This window comes from Taudactylus pleione, unplaced genomic scaffold, assembly GCF_031769625.1.
Source record: "Taudactylus pleione unplaced genomic scaffold, aTauple2 ptg000548l, whole genome shotgun sequence".
Lineage (NCBI taxonomy): Eukaryota > Metazoa > Chordata > Amphibia > Anura > Myobatrachidae > Taudactylus > Taudactylus pleione.
The window spans coordinates 1,757,202-1,774,531 of NW_028284950.1; the positions used below are offsets into that span (position 1 = coordinate 1,757,202).

General features: G+C 42.8%; 2 protein-coding genes across 5 annotated transcripts in view; one reads left to right on the forward strand and one right to left on the reverse strand.

Annotated features, from left to right (window-relative positions):
- Positions 1-1,362: 1,362 nt before the first annotated feature.
- On the reverse strand, positions 1,363-7,342 carry RAB33B (RAB33B, member RAS oncogene family). Its single transcript, XM_088451448.1, has 3 exons — positions 7,033-7,342; positions 2,973-3,231; positions 1,363-2,604 (listed from the first exon to the last, which is right to left on the reverse strand). Exons 2-3 carry the CDS (start codon positions 3,210-3,212, stop codon positions 2,170-2,172), a joined length of 675 nt encoding a protein of 224 aa, XP_088307574.1. The 5' UTR covers positions 3,213-3,231; positions 7,033-7,342; the 3' UTR covers positions 1,363-2,169.
- Positions 6,991-17,330, forward strand: part of LOC148500710 (ureidoglycolate lyase-like) — a 58,904-nt gene continuing 48,564 nt past the window's right edge. For all 4 annotated transcript variants that reach the window (XM_088451444.1, XM_088451447.1, XM_088451445.1 and 1 more), the window contains exon 1: positions 6,991-7,550. The gene's annotated coding sequence lies outside the window, so the exon portion shown is untranslated. The remainder of the gene's footprint in view (positions 7,551-17,330) is intronic.

Sequence of the window (17,330 nt, forward strand, 5' to 3'; positions counted from 1 at the left end):
CTTCTCTTACAGATTACACAAACATACAGTACTATTCATATAGAAACAAACTATGGATATAAATATATCATCCGTGGTAGAATTTTCCCTGTGGTGGTCGAATTATCTGCCAAATCATTTTTAGAAAAAACACACAAATACTATAGTGTACACAGTTTCTTTACTAAAATGGTCCAGTACTTGTCAGCATTGGTACCAGGAGACATATAGATTGGGAACAGCTTACGGGAGAGGCATACACACATGGCTTTCAGAGGTCACTACGCAACAGCGGATTACAGACAGGACCACTTCCTTCTTGTCTCTGCTTAGTGAGGTCAATGACATAACTACAGCTCCCAGAGACCTAAATTCATTTTTACTGTAATACGTGAATCACAAAATCATATTAAAAAAGGTAGAATTTAAAGGATAATTCCAATCCACAACTAAAAGTTTCTCTAAACAGACGTGCAATACGTGGGTGGACAGATCGTATGACCGCTGATACAGCATCTTTTCTAGTCCAGAATTTCGTAATGATATTTCCCCAATCACTGACTATTTGTATAAGCCTGACAAGCACCATCATACTTGTCAATCCAGTATTTCAATACATGTAAATAGTCTTCATTCTAGCACCCTGCACCTGTCACACCCTGTGCAGTTCCACATTCCTGCCTGGGGTGTCTCTCTCTGCTCTGGTGCTTCTAGCACACTCTCGTCTGTATCTCAATAGTTTGTTGAATCAGAGTGTGCTAGTAGCACTAGAGCAAAGATAGCGACACCCCAGACATAAAAAAGGAACTGCACGGGTTGTGACAGGTGCAGGGTGCTAGAATGAACACTAGTAAATATTCATTAAATATTCAATACTTAAATGAAGTGAGTATACATGATATTGATGCTTTTTCATTTTTAAACATGATAGACTTTATAAAAAAAACGACAATCACATAAAATGATGTTGTGCTATAAGACCCATTGCTTGGGTCCAGTAACAAGGAAAATGAAAGCAACTCTGCTGAAAAATAAAAAGTAATATAAATAGCAGGAAACTACACAGATTAGAGCACAATATAAAGGTAAAAGAACGATACGTCCGTGTGCAAATCTAAAAGCTGGGCATACACTATACAATTTTCTGTCAGATATCTGTCCAATCTGGCTGGTTGGAATGAAAACCTGGTAATGTATGGGAGCAAATGACAGTCGTCCATTTGCTCACAAACACTGGAAAATAGCCAACAATGGTTGTTCAGACAAATTGGTTAAAACACACAAATGTAACCAATTTGAACAAATTTCTTTGTCCTTTTTTCAGTGTTTAAAACCATATGATCGACTGTCATTTGCTCCCATACATTACCAGGTTTTCATTCCAACCAGACAGATATCTGACAGAAAATTGTACAGTGTATGCCCAGCTAAAGTAATGCTTGCATTATAGGTTTTAAACAGACATATTCAGGCCAATGCAGAAGTTTCCTTGGCTTACTTTAATGTTTTTCTTTTTTAAATGCTCATTTAAGCAGTCTAGCTGCAGATACGGAAGTGACCTTGTTTGACTCAAATCACTCAACATTATGCACAACAACTTCCCTTAAACACTACCAATATCGTGTTATAAAATACAGTGCACCCAGTTCCTGATTTGCTCGGGCAGCACCACTTTGGTCACAGCACAAAGATAATATATGTAATTCTATACGTGCCAGGGCTGCTACGTTACTGTGCAGTGTGTACACATCTCCAGTCCAGTAAATGTCATCGCACAGTGTAGTAACAGGTGTTTGAAAGGCTAATGGCACAAACAAGAAGAACATAGGCAAATGGAATGTAAACCATAACAACTGGCTTAGATAACGCATACTAATAAAGCACATTGACTTTCACCTTTTTAATAATTAAAATTGCACTTGCCAAAAGGTTTTCATCTTTCAGAAGAGGGGATAAATACAACATAAAAGAAAAATACAGAGCTCCAAAGACAGAGTTCCCAGACAGTCCCTGTTTAGAGAAAACCACTACACACCAACAGTTACAGCTGGGTTCATTAGAAAACCCATGACCAGCACATGCCTTAGTGTGAACTCCATGAAACCATGCACCTTCCTGGTGCCTAGGTAGCCAGGCAGACTTCTGCATCAGTGCCCACTCACTGCATTTTAGTTCAATAAAAACAGAAATCTAGCATCCACAGGGAAAGGAGGTCTTTGCTCCTGAGTTTAGCTCTACTGTGCTCTCTGGGGGTTGACTCAAAACCATTGGCTTGTGACTCTTGAGCTTGTGTGCTAGAGTCATGAATATTGCCTCTACGTGGTCAGTGGTATTCTTTGCAGAGGTCTCAAACATAGGCATGCTGTGAGAGTCGGCAAATTTCTGAGCCAAGTCAGTGGGCACTTGAATGGAGTCCTTTAGGTCACACTTATTGCCGACCAGAATTCGGGGCACTTCGTTTGTGAGCAAATGTTGCTTGCACTCGTCTATCCAGGCTGGCAGGCTCTGGAAACTGGCCATGTTAGTGATGTCGTACACAAAAACCACAGCATGCACGTTCCTATAATAGTGCTGCACCATACTCTTCCGAAAGCGCTCCTGTCCTGCCGTGTCCCACAACTGAATCTGAAAAATATGTATATATAGCAAAAGGTAATGCATTACAATCATAGGTAGCCATGTATTTTACGCAGGTTAAAGTGAAATGAAAATTATAAACAACGATACATAATACATACATATTATGATAAGAACTTAAACGCTTACTTCTATTTAGGCATTTCCTTCTGCTAGCACTTCCCTGGTGTTATTGGCAAACTAAGTACCGTATACAGTAATGTTCATTTGTGGCACACACAATAGACAACCACAGATGCATAGCCAAATATCCATGTATGTCATAATCTACTATATTGTAAAAATGTTGTATTGTTCTACTCTTTATTTTCATCAAGCATTCATTCAGAGACACAGTCCATTTCAATTATCTTCACCTTTATTCTTTCTCCATCTATTTCTACGCTCCTTTCCCTAAAGTCCACGCCTATGGTGGCTTCGGTCCGGTCAGGGAAATAGCTGGTGCAGAATCGGTAAGTCAGGCAGGTCTTCCCCACATTTGAGTCGCCAATCACAATGATCTTAAAAATTCTGGCACGGGTGAAACCATAAGAGCAGGTGCTGCTCATACTAGCTTCCAAAGATGATTCAAAGCCTCTATCGCCACCAGAAGACATTTTAATCAACAGACCAACCCTGTAACACAAATTAATCAAGACAATATAACTAGCAACCATTAGAGCATCACAATATACAATGCAGGAATTAAAGGGCAGTATGGGACAGATATAGGATTAGCGAATTATATGAAAGAGAAAAATCAAATAACTATATAATACCCCCTTTCCACTGCCACAATAACCCAGGTAAAAGGGTCCTGTAAAAATAAACCGGGTCGAGAGACCTGGGATTGTGACTAGGGAGGCCAACCCTGGACCAATTTTTTCAATCCCAGCCCCCACAGTGACTTACCGGGCTCTGTAGTAGCTGCAGTGTGTAGAGGGGTGGGTGGGCGATTGCTCCAGCCGGTGCAGGGCTGCGCAGCGGCACTTGTCATCACATCATGCTGCGCAGTGCACACAGCCAGGCAGCATCTGAGCACTCTGCTGAAGGTGCTCTGCGCTGCCTGGCATTTACATTTTTTATTTTTATGGCCAATCGGGATCCTGGGATTGGCCTCCCTAATTGTGACCCTGGTCGCTACCAGGGTTGAACCCAGGAAGGACCAGGGTAACGTTGCAGTGTAAACAGCGAGACCCGGGTCACGCCTCAAACCAGCAGGCTGGCTTCAGTAGCAATTGCAGAGGACATCATCTCCAAATATCCACTGTAACACAGGAAGACCCGGTTCCGGTGAGAACGGCTGGACCCGGGAAGTTACCCGGGTCCAGCCTCCAGCGTGAAAGGGGTAAAACCCGGCTCCGACCTATGCTCAGTGTCCTGGGTTTGAGCTGGGTTTTTGGTGTAAAATGGTATACTATATAACTTGTTCCAACTTTATTGTTTTCGTGATTCACTAATTTTGTACTTGCTATGAAAGAGGATGGCTTGCACAATGACATTTTACTATGATGTTCAAAAGCCATAGGACTAAAAGCTGTTGAACCCACAAGAGCAAATATGCAAAAGAAAATGATGAAATATACATGTTCATATTTGGAATACATCATTTTGATATTGGCAGAGAATGGCCCAACAAGAATAACATTTATAGATTCTCCCATTTTATAATCTTAAATTGTACTGAACATTTAATATTCTTATAAATAATATATGGGATAATAGAATTTACAGTAGGGGATATGAGTCACCCTGCAATTCTGCAACAGACGTGACGGATCTTTGAGGAGACAAATATATACATACACACACTGTATGTATACATCAATTGTTTCCACAAAAGTAATCTGTACGTTAAAGAGTTCAGGAAATGCTACATCCTTACAGTCTTCCATTTCCAGGGCACGCTTCCATCCAAGGGCCGTATTCAATAAGAAGTAATAAGCAGAGATCCGGAAAAAATATCGCCGATTGCGACTTTTCGTCTGTCGGAAACTTATCTCCGTATTCAATTCCACGTACGCGGAAATTCAATGCAATGTAATACGCGAAAAAGATTCGCCTCTGAATAGCAGGAGAAAAGGAGTGCAAAATTTTTGAACTTAACACCCCTAAAAAGTACTTTGAATTTGGGGGCGAAAAAGCAAAGTGGGGGAACAAGTTCACAAACTAGTGAAATAAGGTTCTGGGGGTGCTCTAAGAAGGGGTCAAGTGTTTTTGGGATTGCAGGTGCTTTTATGATGGAGGAATTTCACTTTTTGTTTTTTTTAAACTTCACTTTAGAGACCTTAAAAGATGCTAGCACCCAGTTTCAGGTACCCCAAAATTTGACAGGACTACTTTTTTTCACCAAAAGAAACAACTGCTTTATGCCATTCTTCACCACTTGTGCATATACACTAATTAGAGGCTATTGTACCAACTTAAGGACCCTAAACAGTTTTATTAGGACTAATCGGCACTACTACATTGATTCCCAATGTTTCTGCATCTTTTTGGGAGGTGCAGGCTGATTTCCCAGATTCTGACACCACTTTCCACGTGTTCTGACTTCGCGTGTCGCCGTTTTAGTTTCTTCTGGAATAGAATAGGGCGAATAGCGGGGACGCTGTTTCCGCAGCTAAAATACGCGATGTAGGCGAAAAGTCCGGCATGCAAAACTTTATCGTGGGTGCGAAACTAACTGAATACGGCCCCAAATGGGGTATTTTCAAAAAAAAAAAAAAAAAAAACAGTTTGTGGTTTTGTTTTTCAATCCAGCAGGACAATCACTGTGCGTCATACCCAGCTAATGAAACACATGTAGATATATACCCCTTTTACAGCTAATTCCGGGTCTGGCCCAGGATTTGGAACACGGTCCAAACTGGGTCAAACCTGTGAAAGACCCCTTTCACACTGTGGCGCTAACCTGGGTTTTTCCCAGGTTGGTGCCGTTCACACGGCACCAGTGTCCAGTGGAACTCTTCTGCAGGTGCTCGGTGCTTACATAGTGGCTTATGTAATAGGTTGCGTGTCTTCCCGTAATTTTAAAGCGGCAATCATTTTAAAAAGACAAAAACAATCTGGTTTTGCCTTTAAAATGATTGCCACATTTAAAATACGGGAACTCTTACAGGCATTCCCACAGAGGCAGCAGAAAGCACCTTATTACATAAGCCCCATCGACTCCAAGCGACGGGAAATCCAGATCTCCCCATGCTGTAAATGGGACCCTGATCGGACAATCCAGGTTAGCTGTTTATACTGTAGGGTTGCATTGGTCGTTCCTGTGTAAACCCTCCAAGCTATCCGGGTTGGATTGCCGGGTCACTTGACCTGGGAATCCAACCCTAGACCCTTTTACACCGCAAGAGGCAGCCCAGCTTTTAGCTGCGGTATAACAGATCTTGGGCCTGATTCAGTGATGTATGCAATGCCAATATTTACACAGTTGACTGATTATCTGTACATGATAGCAGAGCCGTAACTAGACATTTTGGTGCCCTGTGCCAGAAAGAGCATTGCGCCCCCCCCCCCCCCCCCTCCCTCATTTTTCAAAGGGACATAATACACCCAAAAAAGGGGAATGGCCTCATCATGGGGAAGGGCCAGGGAAGTGATAGGAGAGGCCAGGAGATGCTGGGGATGAAATAAGAGGAAACTACAAGTAAGAATGATAATAAACAGAAATTTGACAGGCCCAAACAGCGCCCCCTGACCTGTGGTGCCCTGTGCGATGGCACTGTCCGCACTACCCTAGCTACGGCCCTGCATGATACGTTACCTTTGCTGCTCGCAGCGTGATTGACGGTCAGGGGGCATTTGGGGTAGGGGAGGAAATGGCGAGTGGCAGCAAAAACTGCAGGTGTGTTGCAACCGCAGTCTGCATCCCCGTAGGCGTTAAAAATGTCTGTGGCATCTCAGTACACGCTGCCATACTGCGCAACCATATGGATACTCAGCACTTTGTACGCAGCCGTTTGGATTTGTGGTGCCACCTATTGCATCGTAATACAAATCCCAGCGCCTGTGACATTAGCATATTTTCACACAGCAGCAACGTACAAATTTGCATTAGCGTATATATCTCTAAACCAGGCCCTATGATATGGTGCTGAAACGATACCATCACAGTAATATGTCTTGTTTATGGACTGAGCACCATTATTACATTAATTAGGGAACATTAGGTGGCTAGTTTTGGAACTGCATTTAGCTACACAGTGGGGGCTTTTCAACAGATGTTGGCTCATACATGAGGTCTGTGATAGGTATGCTGGGCTGCAGCAAGTATAGATAAACAAGCATTTGGAATGGATGCAGACACACAGGGACTGAGGTGGTGGGCACTGCTGCCCCGGCCCGGGAGATGGATGGAGCTGTGCATTAGTGCCCGGGAGCACGCGCCCAGCAGCCGGAGACTGAGGGAGCGCGCGCCCGTACACCACTACTCACCCAGCGGCTGCTGAGTCCCGGAACAACGGACGAGGAGCCCGGCAGGGCGGAGGACGAGCCACACACACAGCAGGAGCTTGGGATGATTGATGGGCGGCCGCGGCCTGCGGCGGAAATGTCAGCAGTCAGTACTGCTGTTGCTGCCCCTGCCGGAGCCGTGCCTGGGTGAGCTGAGCGGCCGGCCGCTGATTTGGCATTTTCATCGTTCATCCCACTCCTGCCCGGTCCCGTCACAGTTGGTGCCGCCTCCTGCCACCTCCCTCTTACACTGATGCCATGATGGAACCGGGCAGATCATCATGATGTTGCTCTGCGTGTCCAAAAGGAAGATGGCCGCTCTAATGGGTGCAACATGGGAATGACGACATCTACGGAAGGGGATCTATCTCTCCCCGTGCAAGCAAGATGCTGCCGTCTGTGTATGCAGCAATCCCTTCCCAGTCACAGCTGGAACCTGGAAGTTACTTGTCGTTTTCCATTAATGATGGAGCTCAGCCTGTGTCCCACGCTTTATAGTGGTAATAATGTAGGGGAAATCTCAAAGGCTGTGTTTAAATTCTTGACCTGTTTTTGCTACTTGTATTCGAATAATAACGGGCTTAGTGAGACTGCTGCTACTAGAGAAACACATGTAACATTGATCTCTGGTCCTGATTCAGTAGTGTACGCAAGTGCGATTATGAAGCACATCGACAGATTGTTTATTATCGTACATGCGTATAAGCCACATTGTGCGTGCAGTGATCGCAGTGCGAGTACAGATGCACAGAGGAATCCATCACAAAGTGAGTGACAGGCTGTCAGCGTTAGGGTGTGGTGATGAGGGGTTGTCAGAAGAACGCAGGCATGTTGTCCATTTGAACGCCATTTCATGGGCGTGCATAAATTAGCCACTGCAATTGCATGCTCAGAATGAGCTCACTGCATGCGTGCAGACTTGCAGTGTCTGTGACTGGTCAGACCTGTTGTAAATGCTGCGTGCTGTGCGTTGACTGTGCGTGACTGTGCGTTGATGGTACCGATGTGTATGCAGAAGAATGACATTGGACAGATAAGAGAAAGCAGTGGGTGCCTTTATGCCAGCTGAGCTTTGGCAGGCATTAGCATATTTTCGTAGCTGTGTCCCTTATGAATTTGCATCTGCAACCGCAATTGCAATCGGTATTGAATCAGGCCCTCTGCTCAGATTAATGCAAAGCAAGTAGCAAATAAGCAAATGGGGCAGTATAAAATGTGTACACAGAATTGGAGTTGATAGGTTGGCATATAATGGGACTGATTCAGAGGTAATGCTGATATTTGCACAGTTGAGCGATTATTTGCTACTGCACATGTAAAAACTCTTATGGTGCATATGTTCCCATGAGTGTACACAGAGGGCCTGATTCAGACCCGCTTGCGAGCGCTCGCAAGCGGATCGATGTTGGCCCAGTGCGCATGCGCACGACGGAGGCGGCTGTCGTGCGCATGCGTGAGACCCAGATAGCGACGGGCAAGCCGTCGCTCCAGGTCTCGCTACAAAGGGGGCGTACTGTCGATGTTAAGTGACAGCACGCCCCCTTTGGTGGGTGGGCCGGGGGCGTGGCTGCCCAGACGGAGGCGTTCCCATGGGAACGCCTATACGTCTAGGGCCGGCCCAACTGACATCACAAGTGATGTCAGTGGGAGTGCTTTTGGCTCTGTCAGAGCCAAAAGCACTCTTGGGCTTGCGGCAACGAGACCCTACCACAAGGGTCTCGTCGCAAGCCCGATGGTCTTGACCATCGCGACCATCTTTTTGACCAGGAGGCCGCTCTAAAAAAAGAGAAGGACGGCCCTGATTCAGAGCGAGCGCTCTGTCAGAGCGTCCGGCTCCGAATCAGTGCCAGAGACCGCTGTTGTGTACTGAGGTGCTGGCATTAGAACTGGCAAAGCTAAAATTTGGGAGTTCCTGGGCAGTGACTGAGGGGTAGGTGGTCTGTAGTGTGCGCAAAAAAAGCCTGTCTCCTGGGCCTGTTATGGAAGTGTCACAAGCGTATCAGTGAACAGACTGCGTTCCCAAACACAGAGCAGCAGCCAGAGAAGCCATGTTTTATTAAAATAGCCATTAAGCCTGCAAAAACAAAAAGGCTCCACAATCACAATGTGCAAATGTAACAACCATAGACCTATACAATTGGTACCTTTTGCTTTGTAGAATCATTTATTTTCCATTTGCAAGTGAATTATTTCTTACTTGTGGAAACTGCTCCTTGTGAGTCCCAGAAAAAAACAAGCAATAAAGTAGCCACTTGAAAAGCATCCTGGTTGCTCTCTATTAGAGATGTCGCCATGTAATCAAGCTATATGTAATGCTGGACATACACCTCTATACAATTATCTGGGCGATCCACCTAATATCGTCGGATTTCCCATATAATTGTACTGTGTATTGCCCCGACTGAGCTGAAAATATCAATCGACTGGGCATGCCAAATCGTCCAGCATGTCCGTATGATGCAGTATTTATCCATTATATATATATATATATATATATATATGCACTGCCGTGGCTGACTGATTAACATTTTCCCTGTTCCCCCACAGGGGAAGAACAGAGAAATGTCTCCTCCCCAGAGGAGGAAGCAAGATATCTTGGCCAATACACTGCGACATAACTCACAGTGTATTACCATGATATCAGCCGGTGGCAAAATATAAGATTTTCCTTATAATCCTTGGATATTTAGCAACTGTGCTAAAAAGAGACCTTTCACTTGTAAAATAAGAATCAAGGGGCCAATTCAATTCAGTGCGCCGTGAATATCTCCATGAAGTTGGTCCCAGAGCTAGTCAATTCTGTTTAGTCCAACTATAGCAACTTAAGTTGGAGAATGCTGGGTTTCGCGACTTAACCTGGGTGTTTAGTCGCGAGAACCGTAATTCTCCAACTAAAGTGTTGTTTGCGAGGTTGTCAGTGTCAAGCTAAGCTGGCGAACAGCCTCGTGGCCGGCACTTTAGTCGGATTTCTCCTAGCAGACATCCTTTCGTCGGCTTAACAGCGAGCTGAATTGCATAGCTCTAGGACCAACTTCTTGGAGATATTCACAGTGCGCTGAATTGAATCGGCCCCCTGGACTGTAATGTATAGATAGATGGCAAATTGCACATTAAGCTGATTCTTAATACAGATTAAAGGTCAGATTGTCTGGTCCAGACAGTGGCGGTGTGCAGTCTTTCATATGCACTAGTTACTTTAATCTCCTTGATTTGTAACACAGTGGTTCCCAAAGTTTATTTAATCAGGGTACCCTAGTATCAGCATTTTCTTACTGGCACCCCTAGGCCAAAAGATTCTTATTGAGAAATTTAGCAAGATTTATTAAATTAAGTAAATTGTGCTTATCTGTCATCCTTAGGTTCTGTTATATGGTGGTGGACATATTTGCGCTTTTGTTCACGTATTTTATGATTGGCAGCACTGGTTTTGCATATTACATTGACCATAAATAATTTGATTTGATAGTGGACCACCTATCCGTGGCACCCAGTTTGGGAACCACTGTTGTAATACTTTACTCCTATCCGTGGCACCCAGTTTGGGAACCACTGTTGTAATACTTTACTGCCATTGCGAAGACTCTAAAATAAAGAGTTACGGGGCTAATGTCTTGGCGTCCATGGCACAACATCTGAATATGTGCAGCAGCTCCTGCCTGTACTTGTACCCTTGGTTCTCAGCTACTCCAAGGCATAAAATGAATCCCTTTACTAGCAAACCTAACTTAGGACCTGATTCAGACCTGCTCGCTAAGCTGTGGCCGCTCACACTGACTGATAGTCGCCTGTCTGCGCATGCGTATAATTCGCAGTACACGTGTGCAAGCCAGTCTTAGCAATGGGGACACGTGCGCTCATAGTACACAGACTGCCCGCTACTTTGAGTGACAGATTGTGCCGTCTGTGGGTGGTAACGGGAAGATGCTTGTGAACGGGGGAGTGGATGTGCGAACGCAGGCGTGTCTGGACGTCAGAACGGAGTTTAATGGGTGTGCATAATTAGCAAAGTAGTGTCATTGTACACGTCACTTGGTTGTTTTTTAGCCTGAACTGCTTACATTGCTTGCTGGAGGGTAGAGTCAACCACAAGAGCTGCGGTCGCTTCCGATGGTCTTCGATGTACCAATCAAATCTCTGGACAGGGTGGGTGAATAAATTTCACATGCAAAAAAAGTCCTTGTAATTCTAGTAGAAATTCAAATCTCCATCCATCGACGTAGGTGATAATAATACATTTTATTTAATCATAAGGCTCAAAGGAACCGTACATAAAAAAGATAAGAAATCACATATAGTGAAGTACAGTAAATCATTTAAAACGTCTAAAACACAAGTCATCACCAATGGTGGGATTGAAAATGCGTAATCAGAGGTAGGGGTGTAATCAGTACACCAGCATGCGTGTAATATGAACAGATAGATATCCGGAATAAAAACGTGTTCCAGCACAAGCAACTGCAGATAACCCTCCAAGATGTTCCCCTCTGGTGTATTAGCTCCCTCCTTTCACCAGCGCGTTTCGACCGCCAGGGTCTTTATCAAGGTGTGTATATTGAGGTAGGATAGTCCTTATATACCCCCCTCCCTTCCTGTTGTTGGTTGGGAGATGGGATGTACTAATTTTATGGTACAAAATGCAGGATACAATACATATACTGATATAACAATCATGAGCATAATACTTTCTTATAAATTTTATTATTACATATAAATACCTCGTGCTTTCTACAAATAAATGTATTACTTCCGGATTCGGGTGACTGGTGACACGCACCCAAGGATTGCTGGATGTATCATTATTTACTTGTGACTATGTCATTTGATCAACAATACCCAGTCACAGGATTGTAATCTCCGGTGCTACATACTGTAGTGCGTATGCCTGGAGTGACGTCCTAAGGCTGCACCACGTGATCCCGATCACATGTCAATAACCCTGGGGTGTTCAGTGGCTGGTCACTGTCATGTGACCCTGTCACATGATTAATGATATCTGGTCACGTGACCATCATATCTGGTGGTGTGTGCTGAAATGACCCGCCCCTAGAGTAACTTCATCTAGCCACATCACATGATCGGGACTTTCCGAATTTCTGATGCATATGGGAGGAACTTGGGACCTCATTGTGACCCCAATGACCAATAAGAGTGATAATGCGATCTTAAAATTGTGGGCCAAAGACTCATATTAACTAAATAAATATTGTGCAAAATAGCAAGAGATAAAGTGCAGAATGTAGTATGCTCATAATTTACAATAAAAGCAATAAAAACCTGAAGCATAAAAATATAAATATGTAGACCGTCTAAAAGAACTCTAAAATATCATATCATGATCATAAAAAACATTTAATCTCAAATTCAGTGTTCAGACTCGATGGAACCAATGTTTGTAATGCATAGATCATTTTCATTTCCATTTTGGCTAGCTCGTTATCAATACCTGTTTTTCTCCAGTGTTGTTTAACTTGTTTAATGCCAACCACTGTTTTAATCCCATCAACGGAGCAAGAATGGCATTTTTTAAAATGACTGGAGAGTGAATGATTTTCGAACCCCTTTTTGATATTTCTAAGGTGCTCTCCCCATCTTTCTTTAAATGCTCTGGAGGTCCGTCCAATATATTGGAGACCACACTTACATTCAATAAGGTACAGACAGTTTCGACTATTGCAAGTAATAAAATCTTCAATATTAAACCTCTGGCTAGTAGAGTTGGATACATAATCTACTGATTTACTTTCTTGTGAGGTGTGGTTTCTACATAGTATACAAAGTCCACATCTGTAGAATCCTTTACTCTTTATCCTATTAGGTTTCTTTACTGAGTTAGCACTTCTAACAACTTTATTTTTTATGTTTGGGGCTCTTCTATATATAAATTTAGGATGCTCAGGTATCACTGATTTCATTACTGGATCTTGTTTTAGTAAATACCAGTGTTTCTTAATTATTCGTTCCATTTGCTTGTGTTGCCCATTAAATGTAGTTATAAATGGTAATATGAAATCATCAGTATCACTTGTTTTGTCTTTATTTCTTAACAAGTCATCCCTGTTGATGTTTGTAATTTCATCAACACAGGGGACTAGGTTAGTTTTTTTGTATCCTTTATATATGAATCTTTTAGTTAAAACATCGGCTTGTTTTTTAAAAACTTGTACATCTGTACAATTTCTTCTAACTCTTTGTAGTTGACCTCTAGGTATATTTTTTAACCATAATGGGTGATGGTTGCTTTTTATATCAATATAAGAATTGCTATCTGTCATTTTAAAATAATTTTTTGTTTTGATGATATCTTCTATATAGATATTTAAATCTAAAAAATTCACTTCTGATTTGCTAAAATTAAATGTGAGTTCTTCATTTTTATCATTGATATTTAATTTATTACAGAAATTAGTTAAAATTTCCTCCTCACCTTCCCAAATAAAAAAAAATATCATCTATATATCTAAACCACTTTTTGATGTGGCTTGCATATTCATTATTTCTCTAGAAAAAGAACTGGAGTACAAAGTAATCAAAAAGGAAAAGGAAATAATGATAAGGAAAAAGAAGAAATTTATGAGGGACAAAATAGATCTAGATAAAGGGCTATACACCAATAAAGAGGATCAAAACAATTTATCAGTGTTCGCAAATACGCGCTATAGCGTGTATTTTACCTGATATCGGGCACTGGGGACTCACTTATTTAAAGTACCTCCCGAAGACAAGAGAAGAGCGGCGCGGCAACCGTTCTGGCGGCCACGCAAGAGGCCAGAAGACGGCGTGATCAAGAAGGAAGAGGCGGTGCCACTGGCCAGGACGGGCCAGCGGCAGAAGACTGAAGCTGAGGACCGAAGAGGACTGCGGGGGAGGAAAGCAAAAGAGCTAACGAAGCTCCCCCCGCAGCCTCTTCCACCGTACCGGTAGGCGGCCTTGGGCCACTGGTATTTTACTCCTTCCTAGACCACCAGGGTTATCGGGCACTAGGCCCGTGGGATAAATTCAGGCAATAGGCCTGTGGGTCTATAGGCGGACACAAGGCCCGGGCAACATAGGGGGCATTAGGCCCAATAGTATTGTTTTTCACAGTTTGCTGCTTCAGTGGTTTTAGACCTTTTTTGTCAGATGTTACTATGGTATACTGAAGTAAAATTACAAGCATTTCATAAGTGTCATAGGCTTTTATTGACAATTACATTAAGTTTATGCAGAGACTCAATATTTGTAGTGTTGACCCTTCTTTTTCAAGACCTCTGCAATTCGCCCTGGCATGCTGTCAATCAGCTGGTGTGCCACATACTAACTGATGGCCGCCCAATCAATGCTTGGAGTTTGTCAGACTTTGTGGGTTTTTGTTTGTCCACCGGCCTCTTGTGGATTGACCACAAGTTCTCAATGGTATTAATGCATAAACAATGTAATTGTCAATAAAAGCCTTTGACACTTATGAAATGCTTGTAATTTTACTTCAGTATACTATAGTAACATCTGACAAAAAGGTCTAAAAACACTGAAGCAGCAAATTTTGTGAAAAACAATACTTGTGTCATTCTCAAAACCTTTGGCCATGGCTGTACAAACACACATATTATTATTATTATCCTTTATATGGCACCACAAAGGTTCCGCAGCGCCTTACACAGTACATAAATGAGCACACAAGAAAAACAGTTAATAGTAATACAAAACAATACAGGACAAGGATATGGTTTATAAACATAGCTGCATAACACAAGCAGCAGGACATGAGCAACCAGGTGTTAGGTGCCGTTGTGGGGAGTTAGGAGTGAATGATACTATAAGTAGGGGGAGGAGAAGCACATGAGTTACGAGGGCCCTGCTCGTGAGAGCTTACATTCTAAAGGGGAAGGGCAGATAGACAGGGGCGACACAGATGGAGTAGATAGTGAGGAAGGAGCATGGAGCAGTGGGTTAGGATACAAGCAGCGGAATGTGTGTGTATAAGATGACCTGATGTTATGTCAAAATTAAGTCCTTCATTCATCTATCTCTATGACAGAAAATAGATATTAATTATGTGTTATTTACATGAGAAATGTACAAAATAAATTAGTAGCACTTTAATGATTGTGTGTTACATATTAGCATCTAAATACATCCTGATAAAAATGCAGCTATTATGGGACTCATGCCATCCTAATACAGTAGTGAATACTTTAGTCCCAGCTGCTGGGTGCTATGCCATGCTCCTGTGAGTGGGTGCATCTCGCATAATAGACCCACCCACAAATGGGTGCAGCCATGCCCATCATGATGTGGTCCCACAGGATGTTGCAGTACCCAGGCCCAGAATTTCTCTTGGCAGCCCTGGAGGTGACAGGGAGGGAGGTGGCTGAGAGTGGAGGAACAGGAAAGGCAGGGGAAAGAAGCAGAGGGTTGGAAGGGAGACTGATGAGAGAAAAAAGGGGAAACAACAAGAGGGGGAGGATGGGGATGGATAAAGTAGAGGATTATGTGGGCACTGAATATGGGGGGTGTTTGAAGTAAGGGTGTTCATGCTGTGGTCGAGGTAATAAGTGAGATGAAAACTGGAGTGGAGGCTGTATGATGTAGGGACAGTGTGGCAAAATTACAATGTACCAAGCCAGTCCATGCCAAAGTGTTATGATCAACAAAGATCAATCAACCATAGCAGCACACAGATAGGGGAGTACTCGCAATGTCCAAGCAGTGAGTGCAGTAAGGAGTTTCCTGGATATTCTTAAAGCAGAAGATGGTGATTTTGGTTATTCACCTAAATATGCTTGTTGTCATTCAGAAAGTTTTCTTGTTTTGAGGTTGTTTGCCCTCAGTTTTCCTCCAGTTTAACTCCGGCATAACTCCGACTTAGTTATCAAATTGTAATTACACTTATAATCTCACACTTTTCATCTAACACAGCCTACGTCTATGCAGCCTTAGTCACTAATAACTAAAATTACAAATATGTCTCTGTGTGCTCACTGATTGGGACCCCACCCCCAGAGCTCAACACACACTAAATTGGGATGCAATAAAAGTCTAAGAAACAATTTGTGAGAAGGGAGTGGACCATCACAGATTCACAATATATTCCTATTCCTTTATAGAAATTGCTCTTAATATACTAGTAGTGATAATTTACCTAGTAGGAATTTTCAAAACTGTGCTGAGGCAATCAATAAAACAGCATCTGACGGGAGCAATGGTGATGATTTACCTAGTAGGAATTTATATGTGTGTGTGTATATATGTATGTATATATATGTATGTGTATATATATATATATGTGTGTGTGTATATATGTATGTATATATATGTATGTGTATATATATATATATATATATATGTGTATGTATATATATATATATATATATATATATATATGCACCATGTCATTAGGCTTCTCCCCATAGTGGCAAGCTGCCGCAATTTGCTGGTCAATCTGGATGGGACGGAGTCAAACTACGCAATTCTAAAGGAATCACTTCATATTGTCTCCGCCTCCTCCCTATTGACACACTAATCGCAGCATTTTGCCATGAGGGGTCGGGGCTTAAGGAAACAGTGCCTGCTCTTGACTCTGTCTGGGAGGGTTTCTGGCATACTTGCCTACTTTTGAAAATGACTTTGAGGGAGATTGTAGATGGCTGCAGAATGCGACGCGCCTTTGTGGGGGCGTGGTCTGCTCCACCCAAAGGGCGTGTCTAACTCCACCTATGGGCGTATATATTCCTATAAGCTGACGCCCTAGCTCCCCCACTGACATTAATACATCTCTACCCTGCCATATTGAAATTAATAGATTCCCCCCCAGACGCACACATTCATTTATATGAATAGATTCACACCCACACAGACAGTTTCACACACATCACATGAATAGATTCATACACACAGTCACACACACACACAGTCTCATACACAGTCTCAGCACATCCCATGAATAGATTCACACACACACACACACAGTGTCTCACACACAGGCACCCAGTCAGTCACACACATATGAAGATTTCACCTCCACACACACACACACAAACACACAATTACATCATATTAGTACACACACACATACATCACATTACTACACACACACACATACATCACATTACTACACACACATACATCACATTACTACACACATACATCACATTACTACACACACACATCACATTACTACACCCACACATACTGTACTACACACACACATACATCACATTACTACACATCACATTACTACACCCACACATACATCACATTACTACACACATACATACATCACATTACTACACACACATACATCA